The sequence below is a fragment of the Passer montanus genome, unplaced genomic scaffold (assembly GCF_014805655.1).
Source record: "Passer montanus isolate IOZ18808 unplaced genomic scaffold, ASM1480565v1 scaffold103, whole genome shotgun sequence".
Classification (NCBI taxonomy): Eukaryota; Metazoa; Chordata; class Aves; order Passeriformes; family Passeridae; genus Passer; species Passer montanus.
In genome coordinates, this window is record NW_024356838.1 from 1313765 (window position 1) to 1333145 (window position 19381).

General features: G+C 37.2%; 1 protein-coding gene across 1 annotated transcript in view; it reads right to left on the reverse strand.

The window, feature by feature from the left end:
* Positions 1–374: 374 nt before the first annotated feature.
* VCAM1 (vascular cell adhesion molecule 1) overlaps positions 375–19381 on the reverse strand; it is a 42207-nt gene continuing 23200 nt past the window's right edge. Inside the window, exons 1-8 of the mRNA XM_039718094.1 lie at positions 13068–13958; positions 7932–8315; positions 6942–7220; positions 5947–6264; positions 5450–5722; positions 4542–4805; positions 3850–4116; positions 375–1351 (exon numbers count right to left, since the gene is read on the reverse strand). Coding sequence (XP_039574028.1) covers positions 1191–1351; positions 3850–4116; positions 4542–4805; positions 5450–5722; positions 5947–6264; positions 6942–7220; positions 7932–7995 — 1626 coding nt within the window. The 5' untranslated portion in view covers positions 7996–8315; positions 13068–13958 and the 3' untranslated portion in view covers positions 375–1190. Of the gene's footprint in view, positions 1352–3849; positions 4117–4541; positions 4806–5449; positions 5723–5946; positions 6265–6941; positions 7221–7931; positions 8316–13067 lie in introns of the transcript that reaches the window.

Below are 19381 nucleotides of genomic sequence, written 5' to 3' on the forward strand. Positions count from 1 at the left end.
CTCCATCTTGGCTTCTGCACCAGAAGTTCACTATTTTCACAGCCATTTTGCCAGCTCTGGAAAGTGTGTGGTGAAAGAGGTGCCAACCAGAGTGAAGCATGCAGACACTGGCTCCCTGTTAAAAGGGAAATTGTCAAGCATGTGGTTTAGATTTTCACAGTGAGGAGCTTGGGAAGGGCATTTCTTCAGGCAACAACTCACTCACCATCGCCGAGGTGCACAGACTTTGCCTGTGTCCCCGCCTGTGCCTTGAGGCTGGGGGCCTTGTTTGTGTCTTTCCCATTGTGACACCCACAACTGCTGCTGCCAAGGACAGTTTCCTTCCAGAGTAATGTGCATTCTGGCATTATCTTAAACAACCATCACTAGGGGGATTTAGTCAAAGAAATCTACTGGTAGTTTTATTTTGCAGTGGAAATCTGTAAAGCATATTTACAATGCCATTATATTTTACAAGAAAGTCTGATTTGGCTCATCACAAAATAACGGAATTCTGACATTGATCTGAGAATGATTGAAGCCAGCAAGAATACCTTAGCAGTACTAGAACTTACAGGATTATAACCCCAGACATTTTTTGAATAATATTTACAATTAAAAGTTTTGCAAATGAGCCTCAAAGGCTTAAATTAGTTTAAATTTGTTAGAAATGCATAGCCCAGTGATTATGTAACTTCACTGAAGGTACAGAGTTTATGGCAATATCAGTGAAAAGAGAACATTTTCCAAAAATTACCACAACCAGATAAATTATATTAAAAAACATTCATGCTGCAGAGTAATACAAAATAAAAATCACCTGATCAGCTCAAGCAATATTGATGTATATATTTGAATTAACAAAATTTCTCTGTACAGTTGCAATAAGACTTCAGTTTTACAAACTGATATTTAGTTGAACATATTTATAACACAAATTATACACTATGTACAAACCTAGTTCTTCACAGAACTCTTTGTTCAGAATGCTTCAACACAGATGAATGATTTACCAATTTCTAGGTCAGGATTCTAGCTCTTCCTTTAATTTAAATACCAAAACACTTATCAAAACATGAAAATAAGCCCATTTGCTATTACATGGTACTGTTCTTAAGTCACTTGTTTGTTACCATGTTACAGAAGAGTAGAACCAGTCACAGCAATAAATAAATGTGCTTATTATCAACTAAAGACTTATATTCACATGATCAAACTTTCAACCTGAGTGCTTTTACAAGACTGTAGGATCCATTGATTTTTGCTTGTCTTGACACGTAGATCAAAATTGCAACTGCAGGTACTGCTACTGCTGCTACAGATGAGAATGCAATAATCAGTGGTATCATCTGATCTGGTTCTTCCAATCTTGCTGAAAATGGAGACAAAAGGAGAAAAAAATGTGTAAATATTCTTTGAATCAGATACATGTGCATCACTGTAAAAACAGTGTTATTCATGACCTTCATTTGGAACATATTTCTGTTTTCATGCACAAAGCATACTTTTTGAGATTTCCTTTACTTTTTTTCTTTAGACCTTCATATTACACGTTTTAATTCCTAGCCACTGTCTCGGTCTTGAATTTGCTATGCAAGTTCGAACCTATCTGATATCATCTATAAAGAGGAATACCATGAAATTCACAAAGAATACAAGAGGAATATCACATATTATATCCAGCAAACATTTGGGTACATTTCAACCTCCTGAAATTCATTCTTCAAGGGGAAGACCATATTTTAAAAGCTCAATATTTAGATTTTCTGTGAAACACAACCTTCTCTGGATTAGTCTCATTGTCCAAGCATGTGGACAGAAATGCAGCTGAGAATCGCCTGTTGTGGCCCTATCCTTAAAGCTACCACACCAACTCATCTAAGAGAGACAATGACAGCCACACTGAAAGGAGGTTAAAATACAGCTTATTCTGACCAGGTTGTTTGGTTTGATTTTGGGTGAGGGTTTTTTTTCAGGTTAACCACAGTACTTCCAGACAAGGATCAGCTATAAAGCAGTTGTGCTCACCTTGACAGAAATTTCACTAAAATGCACAAAAAAAATAGGTTTAAGGCAATAGAACCAGCTACCTACAACAGTTATCTCAATCTCTGTAATGCTGTTCCAACCTTACTGAAAATATGAAGGGCGTATATGCTTGTATAATTTTTGGTGACACTGCAGAGTATAAAGTTTCCATTCACTGACGGCAGAATGATTTCTCCTGATGGGCTTTTTTTCAGGACCATCTCTGAGGGTGTATCTGCTACATGTAACAGTGATATTTTCTACTTCTTTAACATTTTCTGACAGATATATTAATACAGTAATATTTTGGAGAGGAACTGAAAAGAAATTCAAGGTAGGATTTAGCAACAAACAGAAGCAAAACTCATGAGGCATCAGCAGCTTTTACATGCAAAATATGAATCCAGTTAATGGGCCCACTGTAGTAGCTGAGCCCGTAGCTTTAGACCTTTAGCCCATACTGCTCTGTCACCAGCTATCCTTCACCACTGAAGCCAACAGCAGCTGGCAAAAAGAACATTTTATCAATTGACAGAGTATGTTGCATAATTTTTCCATTATATGGAGTCTCTTTTTCTTTTCTTATTTCAAATCCATGGTTTATTTGTTTGAGTTCATGAAAGGGCACAGACCAACAAACCCAGAGGCTGATGTACTCTTTCAACAGAAGAACAATAGAAAAAGCAGAGGAAGGAGTCCTAGAGCTGCATTTTTTTTCCCACAAGGTTCTGCAATTTTATATCCTGTTTTCAAAAGATGAAGTAGAAATACAAAAAAATTTGAAGCAGCAATTATTTTATGCATCTGCTATTTTGGACAGAAGTTTTCATTTGCATTAAGACCCTATCACATATGATAAGAGCCAATGCAAATCATGTCAGATTTTTTAAAGACCATTGTTAATGAAACTGAAGAGATCACTCTGTGTAAGACAAATCCTAGTATGAGCTCTGCACAGCAGTTATATTAACTAACCTTTGACATAAGTGCTATGTGCTGAGACTGCTCCCCCGGTTCATTAACAGTATGCATGTGTATTTTCCTGCATCCCTTAGCTGAGCCCTGTCTGTGGTATATTTCTATCTACTGTTTCAAGGGTTGTGAACCCATCACCAACTTTCCTTTACAGGCTAGTCCTAAGAGATGTAACATCTGCAGATATGCAAGGAGTAGTAACACTTCGTCCTTGTTTCGCTTTGCTGGAAGGGGAAATCAAAAGTGTATTTTTTGGTGCAGTTATAAAAATAGTAAAGAACAGGGAAGAGAGCTGAATTCGTGGCAGAAGTGATCCCTAAGCAAGACACTGTTGCTATGCAATAGGCAGAAGCAGCAGAGCTAAAGCAGAGAAGTCTGATTACTACTGAAAATGAAACTTCGCTTATTCCATGTAAGTTGGGGAATCAGCATTTCTTGTAGCTTAAATGCAGCTTGTAAGAGCAGGAAACAGAGTTGAAGCTTAGGGAAGAAGCAAGAAACTGCTTCTATAGAGCAGCTTCAGCATTTACTGTCTCCTTGAATCTTTCCTATGCATATATCCACTGATAGGCCTGCTTGGAAAGATATTTCCTCCCAGGTACTGCACACCTTCTTTACCTCACACATACACTTGGCAGTTGGAAGGCGTGACGGAAGCCCCACCGACTTAAGAACTTTTCATAATCTATCTGTATTAAGGCAGACTTCACACTTCATTGTTTAAAGCTTCCTAAATCACTTAGTGACATTAGGGCCACCTTTTAACTCCATTGACATCAAAGACACAATTACCTCATTCTTAAAAAAGAAGATCTGGACCTAAAATACATAAACCAAAAAACTTGTTTTCCGTCTTGTTCTACAAACCTTGAACATATAACTTCACAGCTTTTTCTTCCTTGCCAAATTGATTATAGGCTTCACATTCATAAAGCCCCAGATCTTGGCTTTTCAAGTTCCGTATAGTTATAGTTGCATTTTCTGAAATTTTCTCAGACTCCCCGGTGGCCTTCTTTTTGTTCCAGGAGATCACAGGAGCTGGATTACCAGAACTAGTACATTTCATTGTTACAGTTTCTCCTTCTTTAAGAGCAGCAGTAGGGAAAACAGTGATCATTGTATTCTTTGGTCCATCTGAAAGGAAGAGTCCTATAGTTAATCATCACTGGATTTTTTAGAGATGAATCCAACACGTCTTATTGGATACTAGATTCTCACCCTCCCAAAGCTAATTTCTTTTTCATTCTCAAAACAAAAGTAAAGCACATGGTATCAGAGTTTCTGTACAAACCCTCCATAGCCTAGACATTCTAACCAAATACTTCTAACTGTGGAGATCAGTTTCTCACTCATTCAGATCTCCACTAAAGACTGTCATCACATTAATGATTTTGTGACTTTGTTTTGTTCATCAGTACTGCTCCTTTCTTTGGGAAAGGCAGAGGACTATGATGATTCTTTGTTCTCACAGGGTTTCATTTAATTTGATGGTTATATTTAATCACTGAAGAACTTACTAATTATTTTTGAGTGACTGGGAAAACTTTACACATACTTACATTTCACATTAAGCGTGATTTCACTTTTACTGTTCCCATACTTATTTTGTGCTACACATTCATAGTCTCCTCCATTTTGGAACATCACAGATGGAAGAAGAATACTCCTGGCACTGTAATGCCCTGCATTTGCATTATCAAATTTTCTCCTTAAAATAATCTTGGGAGGAGGGTTACTTTCAGCAGAACATTGTATAGAAACATTTTCTCCTTCCTGAACTGTTGCAGAAGGTTCAATTGACAGTTTTGTAATGACTGGAGCACCTGCATGACAAAAGAAAAGGCTGTTAGAGCAATGCAAAGGTACCAAAGATGGAAAAGGTTTTAAGAAAGCAAGAATTGCTTGCTCAAGGATCTGTTTATTTTGGTTTTGACCCCAGCCTCAATCTAAGACTTTTGGGTCTGTCAAAGCAGTAGCAGTCAATATCAATCAATCAATCAATCACAAGATATTACAACAACAATAATATTATTATGTCCAAAACAGTTTTACCATTAAATGCCTATTAAATGTAATGCTAATGACTAAAACTATTAGTTCAAAGAAGGAGACTGTGATGTCCCTGTGAAACTGGTATGCACATTTCACAGAAATAACAGTGTGTGTGTCCCCAGCACTTTCTTAGACTCTTTTCTGACTTTTAGTGTAGTATTGTGGGAAATGTATTGAAATGTAAAAGTACAACAGCAGTACTGAGAGAATTAGCTGAAAATTAAATATAGAAAGAAAAACTACAGGACATGAGGAACAGCCTCAAATTGAAGCTGAATCCTGAATATGTAACAAGGAAAGCCCCATATTTTCCTAATTTTCAGTGTTTCAGCATCCTCCAATCTAACAGAGGTCAGACCAGTTAGGTACCAGTTAGATACTGGATAATACAAGTGAAATTCAAATAGACTTGTACCTTGTATAATAATGTCCACAGTTGCTTTCTCTGTTTTGTTAGTTACCAGATTAATTACTTCACAGATGTACCGTCCTGAATCATTGAAATGGACACGGGGAATAGAAAGAACATTGTTTTTTATCAGACGCTGAATGCTTTCTTCAGCCAAATATTTACTCCAAACTATTTGTGCTGGTGGGTTACTCTGAGTCACACAAGTGAGGTTCAGAGAGTCTCCTTCCATTGGTGAGCTGTCTGGAGATGCAGTAATGACAGTATTTTGTGGACCAACTGTAAGAAAACAAAAGGAAGACAAGATCAGTATGTAAATAAATAATGACATGCACATCTCTAACACTAGCTTTTCCAGAAGTACATGTCACATAATATCAAGAAAAAAAAGAAAAATATGTATCCCAGTAGCACAGTGGGACCATTTTTCCAGAATTATTAAGATGTTTTGCTTGCAGCTTTGAAAGCTGAACTAGCAAAAGCCCTTGTACAAAAATACTTACAATTTGCATTAAGTTTCTGAGAAGATGTTCTTTCTTTGGGTTCAAAATCCATATCAGCAATTGGTAATCTGGCCACACAGGTAATCTCTTTCCCAGCATCTTCAGCCGTGGGATGAAATGTATATGTCACAGTTTTGGTCTCTGTATTTGTGCTGTCATCTTCCAAAAAATATTTCTCATGAAGAACGTGTTCATCTTTCTTTAGCAGAACTTCCAGGTGATCAGAAGGATACACATCAGGAATTTTACAGGTGACAGTGGCTGGTTTTCCAGCAACTAAGGATGGGCTGATCTCAATGATAGGATCACTGGGGAAAGCTAAAAGAATAAAATCAATTTCTTTAGACTAGCAGAGAAGAACAGTAGGGTCAACAGAAGAGCAAGATCCAGACACCAAATATCTTGAGTTTAGAGGTGCTCAGAATCGTGACATTCTATCAACATTATTACAAGACACATCTTGATCTGAAGACCTACAGATCCTTTATCAGCAGTACATATACTAACAGGAAGTTTATTTGTATAATTGTTGAAAAATTATCACAAAGGATTAGTAAAATTCAGCATGGCACCTAGGCAGTGATACAGCTGCTTAACTATAGCCATTCAGAGCAATCCATACACTAGTGCTATCCTGTTTGCTGTGCTGGTAGGTTTAGACATCTGAATTATTCTCCTGCAAACTACAAAGGCTTTGATTTTTATTTCCCCAGCTCTAGGAATGCATTAAAGCAATGCATGCTTTGGCTTTTAAGAATTACCAAAACCAAGAATAAATAATGCTAGTATATACAATCTTCAATGCAGAAAGCAGAAAAGGGCTAAGAAAGGGTCCTGAACAGGCATATAAAGGAATCTCAGAAGGAAGTATATGTTGAGCTATAACACTCATTATGCTAGAATTAAAAGTTAACTGATAACCACAATATCTAAAACAATTAGTGAGTTTTCTATCAATATGTACTATTTAAAGAGAATTTTACATTTTTACTTACAGTAAAGTTCAACTTTGACACTCTTCTCCTTTTTCCCTCCCTCATCACATATGACAGTACAAAGATAAGAATGAGAATTCACAATGCTAACTGGATTCATAGTCAATGTAGAATATGTCCTGTGGCTGCTGACTTTTCCTCCAAGGGGGCTGTCCATCTGTGTTCTCCAGGAAAAACTTGGTGATGCACAGCCAGTAGTATTGCATGTGAGTACGAGTGTGCCTCCAATCTGTGCCACAATTCTCTCAGCAGGTATAATTTCCATTTCAAAAGCTTTAACTACAAAAGGGAAAACACACATCAATTCAGCAGCTTTCTCAACTTTTATCTTCCTATTTCTTCTCATATTCTACTGTGACATGAGGACTTTATGCTTCATTTCTTTATGGTTGTGTGGAAGTTAAACTGATAAAGCTCATACAGTGGTTTACATATCCAAAACACCCCATAAACATGGCTATTGTCAAAGACAACACACACTCAGATGACTGCCAGTTTTCATATATAAAATTGCATCAACAAAATTTAAATAAATGTATTAGCACAATAGAACTTTTTTGTCAGGTGGATTTGGTTCTAAAACTTCGTAACATTTGAGGGGAGACGTAGCAGGAAGATAGCAAAGACAACAGCAGAAATACTTTCAACAGGACATTTAGTTCCAAACTTGCCTGCTACTGTCAGGAATGACAGTAAAAAAATCAAGCATTCAGTGATATACTGCAGTTGTCTCCTAGACTGTCTTTTAGCAAACTCAATAGCAAAATGACTGAGTCATTGCAGAGCATAGAAAAGCTCAAAGTAAATGTCAAAAAAAGCTTCCTGACATTTTGACAGAACTACTTAATTGACAGTTGTATTCACTGAAATGAAAAGGTAACTGGAGAAAAGAGAAATAAAGATCAAACAGTAAATTTTAGGTCAGTTTACATTTAACAAAGTTTTAAAAAATAAACCAAGCACCACCAACCCCTACCTTCCCCAACTTACCAGTTCTTAACACACACAAAATTACTAGCACAGCCTGGCTTGTTCTTCCCATCTCTTTAAACATTTATAATTGCTGTTACTAGATAAAGAAAGTAAATTCAAAAGTTTACTTTCTATTTTCTGTGAAGAAGCACTGTGAGATCTTGCTGCTCTGCCACAGTTTATTCCAAGAGCTCCAGCTTGCTCTTTATAAAGGCTCTCCTTGGTGCAGAGTGGGAAATCCCTGGACGGGAAAATCCAGAGCAAGGAGGAAGAGACCCATATCAGGCGGTGTCCGTTGGCTCAGCGCCCTCTGCTGCTTTTGTGACAGCCCAGGAAAATAAATAGTAACGCTTGCAAATACAGTGCCTATTGCATTTGAAAAAATCTGTTTCAGATCTGATCCTGCAAACAAATGATAAAACGAAAGAACATGCGTAAGTCCAAGTAATTGAAAGCAACTATATCTCAGATAAAAAAGTTATTCAAATTTGTTTTTAATGAAAATATTTTTGTGGGATTGAGTCTTCAGAACAATTCCAACAATGCTCAGCTCTGTAAATAACATTACATGACTCAGTATTTCCTTTGAAAACTGTGCTACCAGTTTCAGAGGTGTTGTTAGTCATGTTCCTAAGTATTTTTGATCTCTAAAAATGAAGGAATACATCAGATAACAGAAGTCTGGAGATCTGACTTAATCAGCTTGAGTCAGGCTGATACTCTTCAAATTAATGGAATTAATTAATATTCCCAATGCCACTTTGCAGTGGATATACAAATCCAGCTTGGAATATTTCTGAGGACAACTCATGCTGGTTAATATGGCAGTGATGTTAGGGAAAAAAGTAACGTTTTCAGTGTTTAATTTTCAGTTGGAAAATGCTATGAATGCAAAAATGGATAAAGGTTTCTAAGTCTCAGTTGTTTATTTATTCAACTACTTAAGTAATTCAGGTACTACAGAGGGATCTGGACAGGCTGGATAGATTGGCTGAGGCCAATGGGATGAGGTTCAATACTGTGAAGTGCCAGGTCCTGTTCTTAGCTCACAACCCCATACAGCACTACAGGCTTGGGGAAGAGTGGCTGGAAAACTCCCCAGGGCAAAAGGACCTGAGGATGCCGACTGACAGGAGCTGAACATGAGCCAGCTGTGCCCAGGATGGCCCGTGTCAGGAATAGTGTGGCCAGCAGGAGCAGGGCAGGGATTGTGCCCTTGTGCTGGGCACTGGTGAGGCCACACTCGAGAGCTGTGCCTGCTGTGGGCCATCACCTCAGGGAAGGGGCTGCAGCACAGCTCTGAGGAGCAGCTGAGGGAGCTGGGGTTTATATTGATAATAATAATAATATTAATAATCATCATCATCATCATCACAAAAACAAATGAAAAATCCACTCCAAGACAATCCAAGAATTACTCAGAAGACAATAAAACAGGGAAATCTGAAGCATCTAGAAATGCCTAACCAAAAGTCACTAAAAATTAAATTGCTACAGTAGATTCTACCATAATATTTTATTTTTATTATCACCATCATATTTTTCTAAAATTCAATGAAATTGCTACAGTAGATTCTACCATAATATTTTATTTTTATTATCACCATCATATTTTTTTTGTTAGAGGAGGAGAAAGAGGATGAGGAAAAGGCAAAGACAGAGGTGGAGAAAGAGGAGGAGGAAGAATAAAACACTCTTAAGTATCACAAAATGCAAGCAGAGTACTGTTCTGGAAGTACTGCTATCAAATCAAAAAAATCCAAGAGCTAGCCAGGATAGGAAATAACACATCTACACAATGGGATTTTAATGCAGAGAAAATGGTCTTGAAGGAAAGTGTACTCTCTCACTTAAGTTGCAAATAACTTTTAAATCATAGTCAGAGAAAAGCAAGAAATGAAACTCTTCTGCTTGGACTGCTTAAATAATCATCAGAAGCTAAGCGAAAAAGGGTACTATTTCCTTGTTTCTGGGAAATCAGTTTCTAAACAGAAAAAAAATTAAACATAGGAGAAAATATCTGCATACTGGAAAAGTTTTAATCAAGTCCTTAATCAGATAACATGAAATAGGAAATAACTCTGATCCTGGTCTCAGTAAATTAAACTGGGCAGCTGCCATTAACTTTACTGGAGCTGGATCCTTACCAGAGGGACTACTACACTGAGTCATCAGACTCAGACAGTTGAGGTAAGAGCAGAGTTAGCCAACAAATATTACTAAAGGAAGTACAAATCTTCTAAAAATCTAAAAAGTTTTCAAAAACTTTCTCTTTACACAACTTCAAATGTAAGCCTTCTATGTACTTTAAACAGAATATGTACATTACTCTTGCTCCTACTACCCTCAGCATCAAGCTCAAAATAGGAAGATGGGCACCAAGTAGGGTTATTTTCAGAACTGTCTGTTCTAGCTGGAAACAAAGAGAGATCAGCTGACAAGTTTTAGCACTTGACCTTGAGAGTTCAGATAATCTAGTTTTTTATTCAAACAGCACAGAGGAGGATGCTGGGGGTAAAATAGAGGATGCATCTACATCCACAGTGAGATAAGTATTATAGTACCAACTGGAAGAAATCTTGACACATGCAGAGTGTAATAAGGTCTGGAATGAAACAAGTATTACAAGAATATTACTAAAGGCAAAAAAGATTAAAGGAATTAAGCACTGGGATGTAACTACATGTTTTTCAATACATCTAGTAATCAAAAGAGACTTCTAAGGCTTTAATGGACAAACAAAGATAAAGCAATTATGTGTTGCAAAAGAGAGTTTGGAAATTCTGAACACAATTTTTGGCCTGGCTTAAGAAAACACAAGTGTCCTTCAGGAAACTAAAATTTACATCAGATTTATCTGGAATTTAAGAAAATAAACCATTTCAGAACTGTGCTAATCATTTGCTTTAACTCCTACTTCTGCAATCCTATTAAATACCTATATGATGCATTTATTAGCTTCCTCTAAGAAAAAGAGATAACAAGTTCTTGAAATCTTAATGAATTATTTGAAAAAAATGCACGTTATCCAACATATTAGTTATCCAATGCTTATATACCTTTTCCTGCATTTTTTCCTCCTGTCTTATGGAAGCTATTAGAGGAAAACTGAAAAGCTAGCCTTTTGCAGAAACTGGACTCTTAAAACCTTCACCACTGCTTTTGTGATTTATGGCCAAGGAACTATGGCGAAGAGAAAGAAATTTCCTCTATCCTTTTGACAGAGGAAATTTAAGAAAAAAGAAGGTAGAAGGAAACTCATCTGATCTGACATCCCACTGATAGGATGCAGCAAAGTCTGACTCAGCAGTTCTTTAGCCTCATATCAGAGGTGTTACAGCAAGTCCATACTTAGGTCCACCATTCAAACTGCAGCCCTCACACATCTCAGGAAAGATATTCTTGGGATATGCACTGGGGGTCTGAGTGAAGAAAGCCTCAGAGTTTTGGATGCTTTACAGAAGCATCTGGGATGAAAAGCTTCCACCCCACGCAAAGAGTGTCTGATACCTCTGCAGGATGATTGTGCCTAAAGAAAAAGAACCAGAGGACTGTGCTGTAACTCAAATGAGAACTAACCTCGGAGAGAAAACTCTCATCAGCAAAGAAGGAATGCCCTTCAGGCACCACATGCAAGGTAGTACCTTTAATATGGTCATATCTTGATAAAGTAACTGCAAAAACATAAAGCTGGAGGACATGTATGAAGACATGGCTAATACAGTAGGAAATTATCTGCCAGCCTCAACAGTTTCAGTTCTCAGTAACTTCAATAGCCTGCTCTATGGGTTATACACTGTCTCCTTCCTCAGAGCACCTGGATTTTTGGTTCCCAAAGCTGCCCCAAAACTTTGCTTCTCCTGACTCCCTCCACCTGCTTTGTCACCACCTGACAATAATACAATCTCTGTATAGCCCCAAGAGGGGGAGGAGAGCATCACTGACTCCCTATAATTTTCATCTCCGGATGGGAAGATGAGATCTACATGCACATCTATTTAAAGGGTTGTGTCTGTTTCAGGAATTGTAACTTTGTACCTAACTACAAAAAGAACACCAACGCATTACCCTGTAACCCACATCACACCTCACAATTGTACTCCACATCTCACTTGTCATCTATTGCAAGAAGAAAAAGAAAAATCTTAAGAAAGTTTTATCATCTGCTTCTTTTCCTTTTCTGGAATTTCTTAAATACCATATGTAAAAATAAATGCATCTACTTCCTCCATTATCTTTCTCAGCACTAGCTTCTCAGTTAGGACACTTCCTGTCTGGTTAGTCTGAAGGCAACCAGAATCCACAAAGGTGCCAAATAAAATAATACAGAAGTGTGATGACATGCACAGACCACAGAATAGCTAATTTATTATTTTCTTCAATTTAGAGGCATTGTTCACTTCACAGAAAGAACAAAAATTTTATCCAATAATAAATAAAAGCCACTAGAGAAAAAAGCCCCTATTTTTTATCTTAGTCTTCTGTTACTGGAAAAAAAACATGCTGTGGAAATTCCAAACTTTATTTCTAAAAAACTGAAAGTATGAGTTTAGTGGTGCTGGATCTAAAAATGAAACTGTTGGATAGTGTTGAAATCCACATACTTTAAGTGCCAAATGCTGTATTTCAAGCCAAACTTTATTAGTTTGGATAGCTGTGCTCCTGTTATCTTCACAGTGACACAGGTAGAAAGAAGTTTCCCTCTGAAATATTATCTAGGGTATAACAAGAGTCAAATTCAAATATGAGACTTGAAGTATTCAAAATCTCTTTGGGAATTCTGAAGTAAGACTTCAGATTCACTTTTATTTTGATCTGTATATACCAAGGCATGTCAAAATAATTTGTTCTCACAACAAAAACAAAAAAAACCCAACAAAACTCATTCAAAATGGACAGAGTGAAAAAATAGAGTAGGCTTTGGGTCAACATGCAGATGATAGCTAGAACTTAGGATATGGCAAGGTAAAGTCAGATGAAAACATTTAAGAAGGAATATGAGCAAGTTATTTAATTCCCCCAATGTTCCACAGGAAATTCTAATACCATTAAATCTTGTTTTGTACTTTATTAAGGCCAGTATTTCATATGGTCTGAAGAAGTGTATCAAGACAGTGGTGGAGAACTTTTTGACCAAGTTTTCTTATTACTCACCAGCAGCAGCTCTGCAATACCCTTGTTCATCAGTCCCTTGCCTGTTTGCCACATCCTCCTTCCTGCTCTGCAGTCATGAGGTACATGGATGTCCCTATGGACCAAGAAAGAAAAAGGGGAATGATGAAAGCAAGATCCATAACAGACCATCTCACCTGCAAGAAATGCAGAACTTCGATTCTCCTACACAGGCTACTGAAAACTGCACTGCTACTAATGGACTATCCTTCAACTTATCTTCCAGAATATATTCTTTTTTCTTCTCTTACAATGGTTCATATTCTGAAATACTGTACTCGGCTGGGTGCTGCCTTGTGTTATAGAAATGTTATCTTTGTTGTCCCTCAGTGGGCTGGCTCACTAACAGGTAGAAATACTACACAGATGTCAGAAAGTAATCCAATTACTTAACTTTGCAGGATTCCAGATTCATAATTTTTAAATCTTCCATATAGGTAAGAAATACAGAAATTCCTCAGTTTATTTTTTTAAGATACACACAAATTAAATCTTTCTTTTACCTAGATTTTGTTACCTTCCCCTCCCTGGAAGTGGACTGGAAGTCCTGAAGAAACTGACCTTCCAAATAGAAGCACCTGGGAATGAACCAATTTTCACTTCCATCAAGCCAAAATGACAAGTATTCAAGAGAAAGCATTTTGTACTAGCAAAATATGTATGTTTGTGTGTCTGTACACATACTGATAAATCAAGTAATGCTTGAAACTAGCTGCAACTCTATTAAAGGACTGGCACCTTGCTTTTGTCTCTGGAATGTGCTCTACCCTAAATAAAAAACATGCTGTTTTGTCACTTGGACTATTTATCTCTTTCCTTTTTCCCCCCCAAACAGTTAGGTATCATCTTAACTGCTTTGTTTGTTATTAACACTTCCACAAAATTAATATAGCAAAGTAGGAGTGGCTAAGTGATAAAAACCATAAGCAGCTGAATTTTTCTCAACAGGCAAGGGTAAGAAAGATGAGAGTTACTGGAATTTATTTCCCCTTCCTAGACAATTACTTGGCTAGGCATCAAAGCCCCAGCCCTTGTAGTCTGATACAGACAACTGAGCAAGAATGACTTTCATAGTTGTGTCACCTTTATCACAGACCATGTTACACTCTAGTGATAAGAGAGGCAACTTGAGAAATGTGTCACATGTTTGAAATTGCTCTCAGTCAGGATGAAAGTCTGTACTGAATTAGTATGAGAAATACCTGACTTCCAACATTCTGATACTTCTCAGCCAAGGATCTCTCCTGAAATTTCCCAAGAACTGTATGTGAATACCAAATTATAAGTAACAGATGGTTTAATGAGCCTCTTGGCTGGAAAAATTTTGCACTGTTTGACTTAATTTCTTACTACAGTTAGCTCCACACTATGAGGAATGGATATTGGCAGCCTTCTTTCAACAGCTCAGCTCTAGGCTAACCTACATGGTTCACTTGCAGCTGAATGAAATAACCATTGACTAAGTGAGATGACCATGCACCTACTGCCAGGGCTTTCACTTGGAAGCTGGGACATCCTAATGGGAAAGGGAACAATTTTGTGCAACCCACAGTTTTCAACAGACAAAGAAGGCACAAATGTTTCATAGGCAGCATTGAATCCTTTTGTGGATCAAGTATCAACCAGTTAAGTTCTCATAGGCTCATGAGCTCGAGATTGATCTTACCTCTGTAGTGCCTTTCAGTACTCAGGATATCAGCAGCATGGTGGCTTGGATCTGCAAGACCATCAGGCTCCAGGCACAGGAACTTCCCAAGATGTAGGAGGGTGAATTCATTAAGATTTTAAGCAAATCATCTTATATCAAGTCTCCAATATTACTCGAATGAATGTAGTACAAACGTCTCACATTAAACAGAAATGCGTTCTAGGAATTCTCTATTAATGAGTGCTTGATATAAACCCATCAGCCTATAAGTGATTTATTATTACATTCTATTATACTGATTCTCCTGCTATGGCACCAAGATCCAGCTGCTGACTTTGCTTTTCTTGCACTCTTGGCTGTCTTGTGTCATGACTACTGAATTTTTGTGGCATGAAGAGATTTTCATGCTACTTCTAAGGTCAGCATATGGATCTTGCGGTAGCTCATGGTTCACAAAATGTGCTGTTACATAGCAAATATAGTCTATCAACAATTTAGGATCTCATACAATTTAAGAAAAAATGTTTCACTTTATCCTGCATATTGTATTTATTAATGGGAATATTTATTTTAAATTTCTTTTTCTAATTCATTAATTGGAAAATTAATAAATAAATAATTTTATTTAAAGATTACAACAAGATTTGCACATTTAACTTAAAGGAGGACAAATTTTCAGGTCAAGTCTATAGTACAGAATGATTACAAGAATTAAGAGAAATTTATCACAAGATTGAAAATTAAGCAGTGTATATGTTCAAAACTCCATAACTACCCAGGAAGAAAGCAATTACTAAATTAATCTGCACTATTTACTAGTTCTTACTAGCTCACCATATTCCTTTTTTAATAATAGAAACAACTGCTTTCTAAGTTTTTAAAGGGATTATACAGTTGGTAAATGCTACTAATTTAGACTAAAGCTACAGATGATTGTAAAGATGAATAAATAAGGAGACAACAATCCTGCACAACATTCCTTCTGAGGTTAGCTTTGGTTTTGTGAATCACCTTTAAACTTACCATGATCCTTTATTTTCTTACTCTTCCTAACAAAATCTAATGTTTCAATGAATGCATTTCATATTATGGCACTAAGCCATTTTCATAAGGATTTCTATAGTGTGCCATTTAAGATTCAGTTTATCCTTCCAAGGCTGTTTTAGACAGAAAATTAAAGCAAAAACTCAGACAACCACATTAGTGTTTTGACTGGCAAACACAGTTACCTACGGGACTTGAGTGCAAATAGCACTTTTCTGGCACAGAGCTGTAAAGCGAAACATTGTGAATAACTGGAAATCCTGTCGGGATCTAATTAGAAGAAATAGGGCATAAAACCAAATGAGAAGTTGTCTGTGACTTCTTGGTAATCTCATGATTATGGAGTGACATCAGTTGCCACAATTACATAGTAACTCCTTAAAGTGACCGAGGGTTAAACGCTGTGCAAGCCTAAGTTGATGTGTGATTGGAACTTCAGCTTCACCTTGGCTGTAATTGCTGGCTGTGTCTCAAAAGCAAGGCCTCAGCATTATTCAGAGAGATCTCTGGAGCTCATGGAATGTCAAGAGCCTGCAGGGAAAGCGAGTGTGGCCTGGATTGTCACATCTGGGTTTACAACACACAGAAGTGTTCAGTAACGGTGAGAGCAGCTTGATGCTTCCCATATGAATATGCAGGAAGGAGCCCAAGGCAGCTTTAAAATCTTGCTGTTAAAGAGAAATGAAATCTGCCATTTCTGCCAGTGTAACAGTGCTTTACACAGAGATAAATTTCACAGGTTCTTCACTGAGAAACTTACTAGTCAAGGTATGCATGAATGTCAGACTGTCACAAATTCATTTGTAAAAATTCCAGGGTCCACATATTAAGAGGCTATTTGAAAGAGTGTTAAAACTATTTCTTTTAAATATTATAAGTTCTTTCTATGCTAAAACTTAAAATCTTTCTTGAAAAACCAGGAATCATTTACAACTGCTCCACAAAACACAACAAACAATGCAAATAGATAAAAGAACAAAAACCAGAAAAAAAATGGTAAACGGGAAGTAGGTATTAACAAAAATTCTAAAAAACATTATTAAATAGACTTGCTTCAGTATCTCATGTATTTCAGGAAAAATTTTTTCTTATGAAGTAGCTCAAATGAAAGGAGAAATGGTGCTAGCACATAGAGTTAAGATAAAAATATCATAGAGAATATTCCTATTCTCTTTTTATTATTTCCACATATTATAAAACATATTACAAGTTTTGGACCAGAGGTTACATTTTTTAATTTCTTTTGCTAAAAGGAAATTTTTTCATAATTAAGTGCTGCTGCTGTTTTTCCCTCACATTTAGAACCATTTGCTTATTATCTTTTCCAGCATATATTAAAAGAAACACAACTGTACACCAAAGCATTTGATAGAAAAGTCTGCTTTTGCAGGAGAAAGAATGTTTTTCTAGTTAATGCAATATTGCTCTAAACTTTGGTAAGAATCATGGAAAGTAGTCCAGAGGCTGGCTAGTACCTGAGATCTCACTCCCATTCCATTTTTGGGGACTGAAGTCCCCCCAGTCTTTTGGGACTGAAATTCTGTTTGGATATGCTCATGAGTGTAGTTGTTACAAGGAGATGGAGATGGACAGAATATACCTACAGTGGATGAGGCAGAATTTTTTCAAGCCAGAATCCCATCCCTGACACAGGCCAAGAGCAGATTAAATGATAAAATCTTGAGAATGGTGGAAGCACAAGTGATACAGTTGCTTACACATGGACTCAGAAATGGTCCCTGCATTGAGTCTGTGTGTTTGGGAGCAGAATTCAATACAAGAAAAATCCTATGAGCAAAGGAAATTCGAGAAATATCTAAGAGATTTGGAAATACAAATTTACAGATGTATTTCTAAAGCTCACAGCCTTTTAAAATTTATCCTGAAGAGCACAGCAAAATAGAAATTAATAGTATTAACCAACACTATTGCAATTAGAACTAGAAATCACCTGCTTTGTTCTGCCACTCTAAAACCAGCTCTGCTGCTTTACTCTCCTCTTGCACTACTACTGCAAAACCTTTTTCTCCTGCAACTTCAAAATAATCTCTGTCATTTCTGAATCTAGAATGCCACTGAACTTTATCAACTGAGCTCTTCTAGCATCCCAGCATTGCACAGAGCCTCTGTCAAAGTTTTGAGCTGCCCCACAGCTGTTGCTGCCTGCCAGTGCACTGCTCCCAGGCCATCTCAGTTGTGTTACCACAGTTTGGCTGTGTCACCATCTGCTGACTCTGCACTACAAGTGCCACAGAGCTGCCTGTTGGCACCCACCTGTAAACGTAAGATTTTCCCAAATTAATCATATCACCTTCTTACTTAGGTTTGCATTCTGGCCTCGTCTAAAGCCCAAGGGACACAAACAGAGAATCTTCAAGATACACTATCAGATTTTGCCTTGTCCTCTTCAGCTGTGTAATGACTTACTAAATGATTTTTTAACCCTGAAAGCACCACATTTACTATCATTGCAAACTGGAATTACTGAAAGGCTGGGAGCTGCTTTGCTTGCTTCTTTGCAAGCACAGATTGGTGTAACTGAAGTCACAAGGAACATGATAATTTATAGAGCTCCTGCTATGCTGGGCTGCTCAGCCCAGGGCTCAAGGGCAAAGCATGGATGTAGTTCAGAAGGCAGTCTTTGCCACAGCACAAAAATTTGCAAATTTTATTACAAGAATACATATCTTTACTTGAAGAGTGGAAGTTGGCCTTGTACAACAGCTGGAAAATCATGTCAAAACTGATCTCAAAATGCAAAGTTGTTTCAAACAAAATATATTAAATAATAAATCTCTAATACATATAATCAAAATAGCTTTTCTTTCTGTGGTATTTCTTTCAATTCTCCTCCTGGGAGGAGAAGTTGGCATTTTTCATTATAGTAGCATCAATTATCTCTCTTTAAACATTTCCGGATTTCAGCAGAGAAGACTCCACCTTCTCCCAATACACAATAAACAAAACCTTTCTAAGGTTTCAGCCCATTTCAAAATCCCGAAGTCACACATGGGATAAAGAAAGAAACAGGATGTTAAAGTAAATTACACAAAAATAGGAAGAAGGTTGTTTATGAAATGGCAACCAGAGTCCTGACATATACAGTATTCTCACTGTTTTTTCCTTTGCCATAAGTTTTCTGACCCTTCTGTTTTTTTGTTTTGATTGTTTTTTTCTGGCTGATTTATTCATCAGCTTTTTCTATCACTATGGCAAAGGCAAATATCCTCTGGAAGGAAGACATTTTCCCTCCTCCACACTTCCTCTGGGACAGAGAAGAAAGAACATTGATTTATCATCCTGCCAAAGCTGGCCACCTGGACAGACACCCATCATTCTCAGAACAGAAATGCAAGACTAGAGTGTGCTCTGGCAAAATCTGCCTGAGGAACAGATGATTTCCCACATTTGCCTTTGCTGTAGGTCCAATGTCTAACTTACAGCAACAGTCAACAGCAGTGGCTTCAGCAGAAGATGAAGACTGCTCACAACTGGCAAAGTTCACCATGCAATTCTTTAAATAATGTCCTTATTTGCTGAGATTATGTCTCCTTACTTGAGGTATGACTTCCTTCTTTAGCTTGTCTCACTTTACTGCATTATT